This window comes from Saccoglossus kowalevskii, chromosome 13, assembly GCF_978046115.1.
Source record: "Saccoglossus kowalevskii chromosome 13, keSacKowa6.1, whole genome shotgun sequence".
Classification (NCBI taxonomy): Eukaryota; Metazoa; Hemichordata; class Enteropneusta; family Harrimaniidae; genus Saccoglossus; species Saccoglossus kowalevskii.
The window spans coordinates 34,917,041-34,932,679 of record NC_140653.1 but is presented as its reverse complement, the minus strand read 5'-3'; the positions used below and the strand labels follow the sequence as shown (position 1 = coordinate 34,932,679).

The following is a 15,639-nucleotide window of genomic DNA, read 5'->3' as shown; positions in this document are numbered from 1 at the left end:
TTGTATGATACATAGAGAATATCTTACATTTAATCTTGTCATTGTAATTGAAAACAATCATGTTGTATGATACATAGAGGATATCTTACATTTAATCTTGTCATTGTAATTGAAAACAATCATTTTGTGTGATACATAGAGGATATCTTACATTTAATCTTGTCATTGTAATTGAAAACAATCATTTTGTGTGATACATAGAGGATATCTTACATTTAATCTTGTCATTGTAATTGAAAACAATCATTTTGTATGATACATAGAGGATATCTTACATTTAATCTTGTCATTGTAATTGGAAACAATCATTTTGTATGATACATAGAGGATATCTTACATTTAATCTTGTCATTGTAATTGGAAACAATCATTTTGTATGATACATAGAGGATATCTTACATTTAATCTTGTCATTGTAATTGAAAACAATCATTTTGTGTGATACATAGAGAATATCTTACATTTAATCTTGTCATTGTAATTGGAAACAATCATTTTGTATGATACATAGAGGATATCTTACATTTAATCTTGTCATTGTAATTGGAAACAATCATTTTGTATGATACATAGAGGATATCTTACATTTAATCTTGTCATTGTAATTGAAAACAATCATTTTGTGTGATACATAGAGAATATCTTACATTTAATCTTGTCATTGTAATTGAAAACAATCATGTTGTGTGATACATAGAGGATATCTTACATTTAATCTTGTCATTGTAATTGGAAACAATCATTTTGTATGATACATAGAGGATATCTTACATTTAATCTTGTCATTGTAATTGAAAACAATCATTTTGTGTGATACATAGAGAATATCTTACATTTAATCTTGTCATTGTAATTGAAAACAATCATGTTGTGTGATACATAGAGAATATCTTACATTTAATCTTGTCATTGTAATTGGAAACAATCATTTTGTATGATACATAGAGGATATCTTACATTTAATCTTGTCATTGTAATTGGAAACAATCATTTTGTATGATACATAGAGGATATCTTACATTTAATCTTGTCATTGTAATTGGAAACAATCATTTTGTATGATACATAGAGGATATCTTACATTTAATCTTGTCATTGTAATTGAAAACAATCATTTTGTGTGATACATAGAGAATATCTTACATTTAATCTTGTCATTGTAATTGAAAACAATCATTTTGTGTGATACATAGAGAATATCTTACATTTAATCTTGTCATTGTAATTGAAAACAATCATTTTGTATGATACATAGAGGATATCTTACATTTAATCTTGTCATTGTAATTGAAAACAATCATTTTGTATGATACATAGAGGATATCTTACATTTAATCTTGTCATTGTAATTGGAAACAATCATTTTGTATGATACATAGAGGATATCTTACATTTAATCTTGTCATTGTAATTGGAAACAATCATTTTGTATGATACATAGAGGATATCTTACATTTAATCTTGTCATTGTAATTGGAAACAATCATTTTGTATGATACATAGAAGATATCTTACATTTAATCTTGTCATTGTAATTGGAAACAATCATTTTGTGTGATACATAGAGGATATCTTACATTTAATCTTGTCATTGTAATTGAAAACAATCATTTTGTATGATACATAGAGGATATCTTACATTTAATCTTGTCATTGTAATTGAAAACAATCATTTTGTATGATACATAGAGGATATCTTACATTTAATCTTGTCATTGTAATTGGAAACAATCATTTTGTATGATACATAGAGGATATCTTACATTTAATCTTGTCATTGTAATTGGAAACAATCATTTTGTATGATACATAGAGGATATCTTACATTTAATCTTGTCATTGTAATTGGAAACAATCATATTGTATGATACATAGAGGATATCTTACATTTAATCTTGTCATTGTAATTGGAAACAATCATTTTGTATGATACATAGAGGATATCTTACATTTAATCTTGTCATTGTAATTGGAAACAATCATTTTGTATGATACATAGAGGATATCTTACATTTAATCTTGTCATTGTAATTGAAAACAATCATTTTGTGTGATACATAGAGGATATCTTACATTTAATCTTGTCATTGTAATTGAAAACAATCATGTTGTGTGATACATAGAAGATATCTTACATTTAATCTTGTCATTGTAATTGAAAACAATCATGTTGTGTGATACATAGAGGATATCTTACATTTAATCTTGTCATTGTAATTGGAAACAATCATTTTGTATGATACATAGAGGATATCTTACATTTAATCTTGTCATTGTGATTGGAAACAATCATTTTGTGTGATACATAGAGGATATCTTACATTTAATCTTGTCATTGTAATTGGAAACAATCATTTTGTGTGATACATAGAGGATATCTTACATTTAATCTTGTCATTGTAATTGAAAACAATCATTTTGTGTGATACATAGAGGATATCTTACATTTAATCTTGTCATTGTATTTGGAAACAATCATTTTGTATGATACATAGAGGATATCTTACATTTAATCTTGTCATTGTATTTGGAAACAATCATTTTGTATGATACATAGAGGATATCTTACATTTAATCTTGTCATTGTGATTGGAAACAATCATTTTGTGTGATACATAGAGGATATCTTACATTTAATCTTGTCATTGTGATTGAAAACAATCATTTTGTGTGATACATAGAAGATATCTTACATTTAATCTTGTCATTGTAATTGAAAACAATCATTTTGTATGATACATAGAGGATATCTTACATTTAATCTTGTCATTGTAATTGGAAACAATCATTTTGTGTGATACATAGAGGATATCTTACATTTAATCTTGTCATTGTGATTGGAAACAATCATTTTGTGTGATACATAGAGGATATCTTACATTTAATCTTGTCATTGTAATTGAAAACAATCATTTTGTATGATACATAGAGGATATCTTACATTTAATCTTGTCATTGTAATTGGAAACAATCATTTTGTATGATACATAGAGGATATCTTACATTTAATCTTGTCATTGTAATTGAAAACAATCATTTTGTATGATACATAGAGGATATCTTACATTTAATCTTGTCATTGTAATTGGAAACAATCATTTTGTATGATACATAGAGGATATCTTACATTTAATCTTGTCATTGTAATTGAAAACAATCATTTTGTATGATACATAGAGGATATCTTACATTTAATCTTGTCATTGTATTTGGAAACAATCATTTTGTATGATACATAGAGGATATCTTACATTTAATCTTGTCATTGTAATTGGAAACAATCATATTGTATGATACATAGAGGATATCTTACATTTAATCTTGTCATTGTAATTGGAAACAATCATTTTGTGTGATACATAGAGGATATCTTACATTTAATCTTGTCATTGTAATTGGAAACAATCATTTTGTGTGATACATAGAGGATATCTTACATTTAATCTTGTCATTGTAATTGGAAACAATCATTTTGTGTGATACATAGAGGATATCTTACATTTAATCTTGTCATTGTAATTGAAAACAATCATTTTGTATGATACATAGAGAATATCTTACATTTAATCTTGTCATTGTAATTGAAAACAATCATGTTGTATGATACATAGAGGATATCTTACATTTAATCTTGTCATTGTAATTGGAAACAATCATTTTGTATGATACATAGAGGATATCTTACATTTAATCTTGTCATTGTAATTGAAAACAATCATTTTGTATGATACATAGAGAATATCTTACATTTAATCTTGTCATTGTAATTGAAAACAATCATGTTGTATGATACATAGAGGATATCTTACATTTAATCTTGTCATTGTAATTGAAAACAATCATTTTGTGTGATACATAGAGGATATCTTACATTTAATCTTGTCATTGTAATTGAAAACAATCATTTTGTGTGATACATAGAGGATATCTTACATTTAATCTTGTCATTGTAATTGAAAACAATCATTTTGTATGATACATAGAGAATATCTTACATTTAATCTTGTCATTGTAATTGAAAACAATCATGTTGTATGATACATAGAGGATATCTTACATTTAATCTTGTCATTGTAATTGGAAACAATCATTTTGTATGATACATAGAGGATATCTTACATTTAATCTTGTCATTGTAATTGAAAACAATCATTTTGTATGATACATAGAGAATATCTTACATTTAATCTTGTCATTGTAATTGAAAACAATCATGTTGTATGATACATAGAGGATATCTTACATTTAATCTTGTCATTGTAATTGAAAACAATCATTTTGTGTGATACATAGAGGATATCTTACATTTAATCTTGTCATTGTAATTGAAAACAATCATTTTGTGTGATACATAGAGGATATCTTACATTTAATCTTGTCATTGTAATTGAAAACAATCATTTTGTATGATACATAGAGGATATCTTACATTTAATCTTGTCATTGTAATTGGAAACAATCATTTTGTATGATACATAGAGGATATCTTACATTTAATCTTGTCATTGTAATTGGAAACAATCATTTTGTATGATACATAGAGGATATCTTACATTTAATCTTGTCATTGTAATTGGAAACAATCATTTTGTATGATACATAGAGGATATCTTACATTTAATCTTGTCATTGTAATTGAAAACAATCATTTTGTGTGATACATAGAGGATATCTTACATTTAATCTTGTCATTGTAATTGGAAACAATCATTTTGTATGATACATAGAGGATATCTTACATTTAATCTTGTCATTGTAATTGAAAACAATCATTTTGTGTGATACATAGAGAATATCTTACATTTAATCTTGTCATTGTAATTGGAAACAATCATTTTGTATGATACATAGAGGATATCTTACATTTAATCTTGTCATTGTAATTGGAAACAATCATTTTGTATGATACATAGAGGATATCTTACATTTAATCTTGTCATTGTAATTGAAAACAATCATTTTGTGTGATACATAGAGAATATCTTACATTTAATCTTGTCATTGTAATTGAAAACAATCATGTTGTGTGATACATAGAGGATATCTTACATTTAATCTTGTCATTGTAATTGGAAACAATCATTTTGTATGATACATAGAGGATATCTTACATTTAATCTTGTCATTGTAATTGAAAACAATCATTTTGTGTGATACATAGAGGATATCTTACATTTAATCTTGTCATTGTAATTGGAAACAATCATTTTGTGTGATACATAGAGGATATCTTACATTTAATCTTGTCATTGTAATTGGAAACAATCATTTTGTGTGATACATAGAGGATATCTTACATTTAATCTTGTCATTGTAATTGGAAACAATCATATTGTATGATACATAGAGGATATCTTACATTTAATCTTGTCATTGTAATTGGAAACAATCATTTTGTATGATACATAGAGGATATCTTACATTTAATCTTGTCATTGTAATTGGAAACAATCATTTTGTATGATACATAGAGGATATCTTACATTTAATCTTGTCATTGTAATTGAAAACAATCATTTTGTGTGATACATAGAGGATATCTTACATTTAATCTTGTCATTGTAATTGAAAACAATCATGTTGTGTGATACATAGAAGATATCTTACATTTAATCTTGTCATTGTAATTGAAAACAATCATGTTGTGTGATACATAGAGGATATCTTACATTTAATCTTGTCATTGTAATTGGAAACAATCATTTTGTATGATACATAGAGGATATCTTACATTTAATCTTGTCATTGTGATTGGAAACAATCATTTTGTGTGATACATAGAGGATATCTTACATTTAATCTTGTCATTGTAATTGGAAACAATCATTTTGTGTGATACATAGAGGATATCTTACATTTAATCTTGTCATTGTAATTGAAAACAATCATTTTGTGTGATACATAGAGGATATCTTACATTTAATCTTGTCATTGTATTTGGAAACAATCATTTTGTATGATACATAGAGGATATCTTACATTTAATCTTGTCATTGTATTTGGAAACAATCATTTTGTATGATACATAGAGGATATCTTACATTTAATCTTGTCATTGTGATTGGAAACAATCATTTTGTGTGATACATAGAGGATATCTTACATTTAATCTTGTCATTGTGATTGAAAACAATCATTTTGTGTGATACATAGAAGATATCTTACATTTAATCTTGTCATTGTAATTGAAAACAATCATTTTGTATGATACATAGAGGATATCTTACATTTAATCTTGTCATTGTAATTGGAAACAATCATTTTGTGTGATACATAGAGGATATCTTACATTTAATCTTGTCATTGTGATTGGAAACAATCATTTTGTGTGATACATAGAGGATATCTTACATTTAATCTTGTCATTGTAATTGAAAACAATCATTTTGTATGATACATAGAGGATATCTTACATTTAATCTTGTCATTGTAATTGGAAACAATCATTTTGTATGATACATAGAGGATATCTTACATTTAATCTTGTCATTGTAATGCAAAACAATCATTTTGTATGATACATAGAGGATATCTTACATTTAATCTTGTCATTGTAATTGGAAACAATCATTTTGTATGATACATAGAGGATATCTTACATTTAATCTTGTCATTGTAATTGAAAACAATCATTTTGTATGATACATAGAGGATATCTTACATTTAATCTTGTCATTGTATTTGGAAACAATCATTTTGTATGATACATAGAGGATATCTTACATTTAATCTTGTCATTGTAATTGGAAACAATCATATTGTATGATACATAGAGGATATCTTACATTTAATCTTGTCATTGTAATTGGAAACAATCATTTTGTGTGATACATAGAGGATATCTTACATTTAATCTTGTCATTGTAATTGGAAACAATCATTTTGTGTGATACATAGAGGATATCTTACATTTAATCTTGTCATTGTAATTGAAAACAATCATTTTGTATGATACATAGAGGATATCTTACATTTAATCTTGTCATTGTAATTGAAAACAATCATTTTGTATGATACATAGAGGATATCTTACATTTAATCTTGTCATTGTAATTGGAAACAATCATTTTGTATGATACATAGAGGATATCTTACATTTAATCTTGTCATTGTAATTGGAAACAATCATTTTGTGTGATACATAGAGGATATCTTACATTTAATCTTGTCATTGTAATTGAAAACAATCATTTTGTGTGATACATAGAGGATATCTTACATTTAATCTTGTCATTGTAATTGGAAACAATCATTTTGTATGATACATAGAGGATATCTTACATTTAATCTTGTCATTGTATTTGGAAACAATCATTTTGTGTGATACATAGAGGATATCTTACATTTAATCTTGTCATTGTAATTGGAAACAATCATTTTGTATGATACATAGAGGATATCTTACATTTAATCTTGTCATTGTAATTGGAAACAATCATTTTGTGTGATACATAGAGGATATCTTACATTTAATCTTGTCATTGTAATTGGAAACAATCATTTTGTATGATACATAGAGGATATCTTACATTTAATCTTGTCATTGTAATTGGAAACAATCATGTTGTGTGATACATAGAGGATATCTTACATTTAATCTTGTCATTGTAATTGGAAACAATCATTTTGTGTGATACATAGAGGATATCTTACATTTAATCTTGTCATTGTAATTGGAAACAATCATTTTGTATGATACATAGAGGATATCTTACATTTAATCTTGTCATTGTAATTGGAAACAATCATTTTGTGTGATACATAGAGGATATCTTACATTTAATCTTGTCATTGTAATTGAAAACAATCAATTTGTGTGATACATAGAGGATATCTTACATTTAATCTTGTCATTGTAATTGGAAACAATCATTTTGTGTGATACATTGAGGATATCTTACATTTAATCTTGTCATTGTAATTGGAAACAATCATTTTGTATGATACATAGAGGATATCTTACATTTAATCTTGTCATTGTAATTGGAAACAATCATTTTGTATTATACATAGAGGATATCTTACAAATGACCATACAACATCAGATTAAACAAGTGTTGTAATTTTTATTTGTTCAGAGATTTGGCAAACTATTAATTTAGATATTTTGAGATTGTTAGGTTTGTCATCAAAAGTTAAATCTGCTTGCAACCAGATTACTGTGATTTTTCAAATAATACACATTATTACACAGAGCTGTTATGAAATAAGGGGTACACCTTTTATTTTGTAGGTTAGTGGTATTGGTAAAATTACTGAAAAGATGTTGAATGCATTGGGTGTGAATACCTGTACTGACTTGTACACTTATAGGGATATATTATATCTGTTATTCCGTAAAACTACCTCAGATTCATTCATCCGAATATCACTTGGAATTGGTTCAACAACAGTAGCAAGGTTGATAAGTATTTGTTTTTATATCTCTGCAATGGAAGTACAAATGTTCACTTAAGCCACAAATTGATTAATGTGGGATTTTAAGTATAACAAACTTGCACTGAATTTTCCCACTCATAAGACTACCAAAATATGGTGTCTTTTTAAACCCTGTCATTGAAAGTCAGAAACTGGGAATAATGTATTGGGTTCTGTGTGTCCATTGGTACAACATCTTTTCTTAGACATGCCTGACGCCATGATGGTATACATACAGGTATGCATTTCAATTACCTTTCTGTTTTGATGGTCTTTGATTGACTGGTGACCACTTTGCCCCCCTCCCCCCATGTTAATTTATAGTTGTGTATATTCTAAACTGTATTCGAAATAATACTGCAGCGGTTTAATTTTGTTTTAATTATAACTGTAGCTTGGATAGGCATTTGAAGTGCTTGCAATTTAACACCATGGAGGCCATTCATGGAGGGGAATAAATAACGAACGAACATATTTAACATCCGGGTACTTTTCAAAGCTATGACGTTCTAGTATCTGATCGCATTCGTATACGCCATTGTACATAGCCGTTCATGCTGCCAAGCATTGTGTACTACGAGTATATACTCAACATACTTTTATATACTTTTATATGCACAATGTGCTTTTTAGAACTTGGGTTAGAGCATTATGCATTTGAATCACAGTATTCTGAGAGTGGAAGCCCAATTGCGTTAAAGTATCGTACTTCCCCAATCGTAAGCCCCTCCCAGGTATGAAGCCCATCCCTCTATTTTTACTAGGTATTTATTGAGTTGAGGGCATTCACGATTATAAGCCCAGAGTGTTTTTACTGGGCGTTGACGATATTCTTTAAAATATGCATGTAAAATGTGTGTTTCATTTCATAACATGGTTCGCATCCTTTCTATTTTATCATTTACTCAGGATGAACCCGATGTTGCAATACTGGAGTAATCCAATATATTTCTTTGAGTAGTAGCTTTCGAAAAGCCAAAAATGTGATCGTTAAGTCGTGTACCTGGTTATTGGGCATGGTTTACTTTGAGACTATCATGAAAGGCCTAGGGTTTGAACGATGTGACATGTTGGCAACCGTAAAAGGTGTTTAAATTCTTCCTCCACACTCAGTTTACCCATGGTTACTATTAACCGTTGTTTACTTTTCGGAAATTGCGAATTGCCAGTTTTTAGAGAAAAAATTATCGTTTTTTCGTGCTACAGATCGCATTTTAACATTGCGGTAATTCACTTCCGCATTGCGTTAAAAAATCATTGTCAATAGTCGGAAAACTTCATCATTACGACACATCATTTTGATTGGTTAATGAAAGACATGACTTGTAAGGTCAAAGGAGATTGTTTCAGGTCAAATTGTGCTGAAAAATCTCATGGTGAAAAATTGCTTTGCGTCGAGAGTTTGCGTACGATCGAAAATATACCAAAACGAAGATCATGATGAATGCCTTCGAATGTTTCCCCACAGACCCTAATCATTATTTCACCGTAAATTCAGACGGTAATGATGGGTATGTAAATCGTATTGTAATAAAATGTGTGTGTTTTTTATGAACATGTTTGTTTTTTCATTGTAAGTGTCGTGGAAATCAATGATGCATTATTTTTCAAAAATAAGTTTTATTTTCCCAAGCCCGGCGTGGTGAACGAATCATTTTTTTGGATAATTTTACGTTGTTGGCAAAATGGTTACAGTGTTTAACCCCAAAACAAAATCATAATTTCTGAGTATAAGCTCATCCCTTACTTTTCCTTTGCGTGTTCATGTCTCCGGGCTTATGATCAGGGAAGTACAGTATACTGAAGATTCAGATCAGTCCTATGTGAGTGATGAGAGTATATCGTCGATGATGCCCCTTGTTCGGATGATAGTTTTATTTCAAATTATACACGGAAGTCTGTGAACAATCTAATTAGTGTTCCTGTGACAATTGTCCCATGATTTGCCAGTGCAGCCCCGTGAATACATGGACGAAAAATTTTTCCACCACCACCCTACAAACTCAAGATTGCATACTTCAGCATCCAGAAAAAAAATGCCTGTCTCGAACAATCGCACATGCATAATGTTTGTATGTTGATACGCTTGTAAATAGCATTAACGTAAAAGTCGAAACAACCTAGACTAGAAGTCAATTCACCAGTCCAGCCAACTATGGCTCCCTAAGTTGTTTATATTTAATCAGATACTATTTTGTCATCATGCTTTGTTACCTTTCCTGTTTATACCTCATGAGGCGTTTTTTTATGGCAAGATGGCGCAAACGGAAGTCCTTTGTAGGTTTATGATTTCTGATATTTAAATCATCATAACTCTGAAGATAATCATTTTTTTTTTATTATTTTTTTTTCAAATTTATAATCAATATACATAACTTGATAAATACAAACACCAAATTAGGCTCTATTTAGTTCCCCTTTAACATGTCGTCAACGGTTTTACACAAAGGTTTTACAAGCATGTGATGGAATTCTGATGCATGTTTGTATATTTTTGTGGTTTGATTTTCGTCAAATTTTTTTCGTCAAATGCTTTAACTTATTTTTGTTCAAAATAGAAACTATATAAGACAAACATATTATATTTATATATATTCATTCGCACATCATACATGGTAGTTTTTATGCATAGCAGTTTGCTTTGTCATTTTATTCAACATGGCTGACAGGTGGCCATTTTGTTCGAGAAAATTGCTTTTAGTCAGATATCAATTTTATCATTTTCTATATTTCACACGCTAACTACTAACTGGACAGGATCTATTACACAATATTGTGTTATTTGTTTATTCTTTATTCTGATCTGCTAAATTTTAATTTGAAAAAAATGATATTCCAGAATTATTTTATCGAAATTTGATGTATGGGATAAAATTTCTGGTAGAAAAGCACATGTGGTGGCATAAGGCCTGCCATCCTGCAGACCCTGTTGTAACAAAGCCTCACTATAACATACCTATATAGTAAAGTTACTATATCAAATTAAAATTATATAACTCCTCAAAATGTATTTTAATCCCTCAACAAAAAATTATATTTAGGATCAGAGATTATGAATTAATTATGAATATCTTCAACAGTTCCAATTTGTACTAATAATTGATTCCTTTTAGAGACGGAGAAAGAAAAAGTATGAGTGTCGAAAGAACTTTCAAAGAAATTAGTTCACCACCAGAATTGTATCAGAAATGTTATGAACTATGTGAATCATTAGCTGAAGATTTGAAAACTGAAGGACTGAAGGTATAGACATGATGATTAATGAAATGTTTAAGCGAGAGGGTCGTCACCAGCGCATGCATGGAAATTGAGTCCCAAGTGACGATAACAACACATGCTAAAAATGCAAATGCTCATGAGTAGATGCTTGTTTGTAAACAATAACACGCTATGGCCATCTGATGCATGCGCAGGTGACGACTCCCCCGCTTTAATCTGCATTCTAATTACGTCAGTGAACTGTGAGTTCTCAGGACTGAATAAGCTAATAAGGTTTCTACGGTGATGACTGAATATCAGTTGGTTCACATAATTTATTATGCAGATAAGTTTTGTATGGTGATGACTGAATATAAGTTGGTGTACATAATTTATTATGCAAATCAGGTTTGTATGGTGATGACTGAATATAAGTTGGTGTACATAATTTATTATGCAGATCAGGTTTGTATGGTGATAACTGAATATAAGTTGGTGTACATAATTTATTATGCAGATAAGGTTTGTATGGTGATGACTGAATATAAGTTGGTTCACATAATTTATTATGCAAATCAGGTTTGTATGGTGATGACTGAATATAAGTTGGTGTACATAATTTATTATGCAGATAAGGTTTGTATGGTGATGACTGAATATAAGTTGGTTCACATAATTTATTATGCAAATCAGGTTTGTATGGTGATGACTGAATATAAGTTGGTGTACATAATTTATTATGCAGATCAGGTTTGTATGGTGATAACTGAATATAAGTTGGTGTACATAATTTATTATGCAGATCAGGTTTGTATGGTGATGACTGAATATAAGTTGGTGTACATAATTTATTATGCAGATAAGGTTTGTATGGTGATGATTGAATATAAGTTGGTGTACATAATTTATTATGCAGATAAGGTTTGTATGGTGATGACTGAATATAAGTTGGTTCACATAATTTATTATGCAAATCAGGTTTGTATGGTGATGACTGAATATAAGTTGGTGTACATAATTTATTATGCAGATAAGGTTTGTATGGTGATGACTGAATATAAGTTGGTGTACATAATTTATTATGCAGATAAGGTTTGTATGGTGATGACTGAATATAAGTTGGTTCACATAATTTATTATGCAGATCAGGTTTGTATGGTGATGACTGAATATAAGGGAACTGATCATTACCACCAAGCCGGTTTCCTGTGAGTCTCCTGCGGCATGCGTTTCTTTACCGTACCGGCCGTTGCTTTACCGTACCGGCCGTTGCTTTACCGTACCGGCCGCTGCTTTACCGTACCGGCCGCTGCTTTACCGTACCCGAAGGTCATTAGCCGTACCGGCAAGGCCGTTACCGTACTGGCAGGAGGCAATTCACACTTCTGACAAGTTAATTTATGCATTGATTTTCCGGTTTACCGGTAAAATGCCGACCTGTTTAAATTTCAGTTTTATGCACAGGATCGCCTGAGAAAGCAAAACTGTAGAATTAATTTGAGTAGAATTTGTTTAGTTTGTAGTTATAGTCTGTTTATAAATCATTTTGTTTATGTTTGCTATGCAGTAGCTTTCGAGGTCAAATACACCACCAGGTCAATTTGTTGCGTCTTTTTATTTGTCAGAGATTAAACTTTACCATTATTATTGCATAATATTTACATTCAAGTTGCGCGTGATAATGCTACACATGATTTTTTTGAGACCATGGAGCTCCCATGTGAACTGTTGGATACGACTACAGACGGAACTGCGTCTTTATTTTATACGATATTTTTATTTTTTTTAAATTGGGATCAGTGCTCCCAAATCAACTGAGCCGACAAAGTGGGTTACAAAAATAACAGTTCCATGAAAGTGGCTATATTTGTGTATGATGAATCCTGAGTCGGTAGTTTTGGCATGTAACCTAATGGTTTTGGTTATTGTTAAAAATGCACAGTGCAGACGTAATTTTGTTTTCATTTTTTCACTTTATCTGGCGCCAGTGCACGTGTGCTTGGATGTTTTTTTATTCAGTGATTGGGCTAAATATTTGACGACGTTGCCAACGTATTCAACATACGAAAATAGCATGTGTGTGTGCGTTTGCGTGAATGATAGATGCAGACGAGATTTCTCGTCGCAACGCGTTTTATTAGTTTATTTCCAACGCGAGTGGTCGGCGCCTTTGATTGCGTTTAGTTTGTTCTTTCATTCGCAAATTAAATCTATCGCTGGCACCGTTTATTTTGTTATGTCTCGCAACTGAATGTCCAAGCTGACTTTGTATTGGCTGTAATTATATTTTTTTTGTAAAACAAAAAAAAGTCCCGACCTTTCCAGTCTAAATCGTATTCTGCCCCAAACCAAACAGCCCTTTTCAGGGCCAATCACATGTTCCAAAAAGAGATATACCGGCACACTTGCACACTCTGTTTTGTTATAATAAAGTTACATTGGGGATTGTTGGAGGAGGTGTGTAAATATCGGGTAAATATGTTTGGACAATTCCATAAGCAAACTCACAAAATGAGGTCGAAAAGCAATAGAAAAATGTTGACCTAGAGCAAGGTCAAATTCCGTTTTACGCACTTGAATTTTATCTGGACTACGTGCACGCGTTGCGCGTGTTATTGTCAACAAAGTATCAAAACAGATTTTCGAACGCCCAAGCCCGAATTTAAATACATGTGAGCTCGGCCAAGCGAGTCACGCTGACACATTATGCAAGTATCATCGAATTCATGCGACAGGTTGAGACGTTTTATTCAACGTCGTGGGTAAGCTACGATGTAGGACTGTCGTTTTATAGCGTTACAGGCGATCATGAATATGTGAATAACACACATATATTGAAAAAAAACATGAAATTTCAGAAAGACTTTTTTATTTAATTTATTTATTTGTATTTCGACGGTTGTCCGACTTTCTTTCCACTGTGTGAGCTACTGACAAATATAAACAAATAATTAACCCATCGAGTCCTCTAGTCGACTGGGACGTAACACTCTGTTGTACAAGTTATGTCCTTTTCAAATTATTCACTTTCAATGGGTGGGTGAAAAAAAAATTCTTATTGTTTGCAAAATGCCCAATTAATTCATGCATGACTCACGGTTACCGGCAGGGCGCCGATCAGTTACCGGGGCTTTGTTTACCATGCATTCATTAATCGAAGGTGATAAATAGTCGGTATTGGTCCTATCAGTACGGTAATTGTCCGGCCGGTACGGTAAAGCAACGGTCGGTACGGTAAAGCAACGGTCGGTACGGTAAAGCAACGACCGGTACGGTAAAGCAACGACCGGTACGGTAAACCGAGTCAAACTCACAGGAAACCGGCTGGGTGGTAATGATCAGTTCCCTAAGTTGGTGTACATAATTTATTATGCAGATAAGGTTTGTATGGTGATGACTGAATATAAGTTGGTGTACATAATTTATTATGCAGATCAGGTTTGTATGGTGATGACTGAATATAAGTTGGTACACATAATTTATTATGCAGATCAGGTTTGTACGGTGATGACTGAATATCAGCTGGTGTACATAATTTATTATGCAGATAAGGTTTGTATGGTGATGACTGAATATAAGTTGGTACACATAATTTATTATACAGATCAGGTTTGTACGGTGATGACTGAATATAAGTTGGTGTACATAATTTATTATGCAGATAAGGTTTGTATGGTGATGACTGAATATACATGTAAGTTGGTGTACATAATTTATTATGCAGATCAGGTTTGTATGGTGATGACTGAATATAAGTTGGTACACATAATTTATTATACAGATCAGGTTTGTACGGTGATGACTGAATATAAGTTGGTGTACATAATTTATTATGCAGATAAGGTTTGTATGGTGATGACTGAATATAAGTTGGTGTACATAATTTATTATGCAGATAAGGTTTGTATGGTGATGACTGAATATAAGTTGGTGTACATAATTTATTATGCAGATCAGGTTTGTATGGTGATGACTGAATATAAGTTGGTGTACATAATTTATTATGCAGATAAGTTTTGTATG

General features: G+C 30.6%; 1 protein-coding gene across 1 annotated transcript in view; it reads left to right on the top strand.

The window, feature by feature from the left end:
* The window catches only part of LOC102806717 (DNA polymerase kappa-like), a 32,552-nt gene that overhangs the window by 6,481 nt on the left and 10,432 nt on the right, over positions 1–15,639 (top strand). The window contains exons 7-8 of the mRNA XM_085506805.1: positions 8,234–8,400; positions 11,532–11,661. Of these exons, the coding sequence (XP_085362931.1) occupies positions 8,234–8,400; positions 11,532–11,661 (297 nt within the window). The remainder of the gene's footprint in view (positions 1–8,233; positions 8,401–11,531; positions 11,662–15,639) is intronic.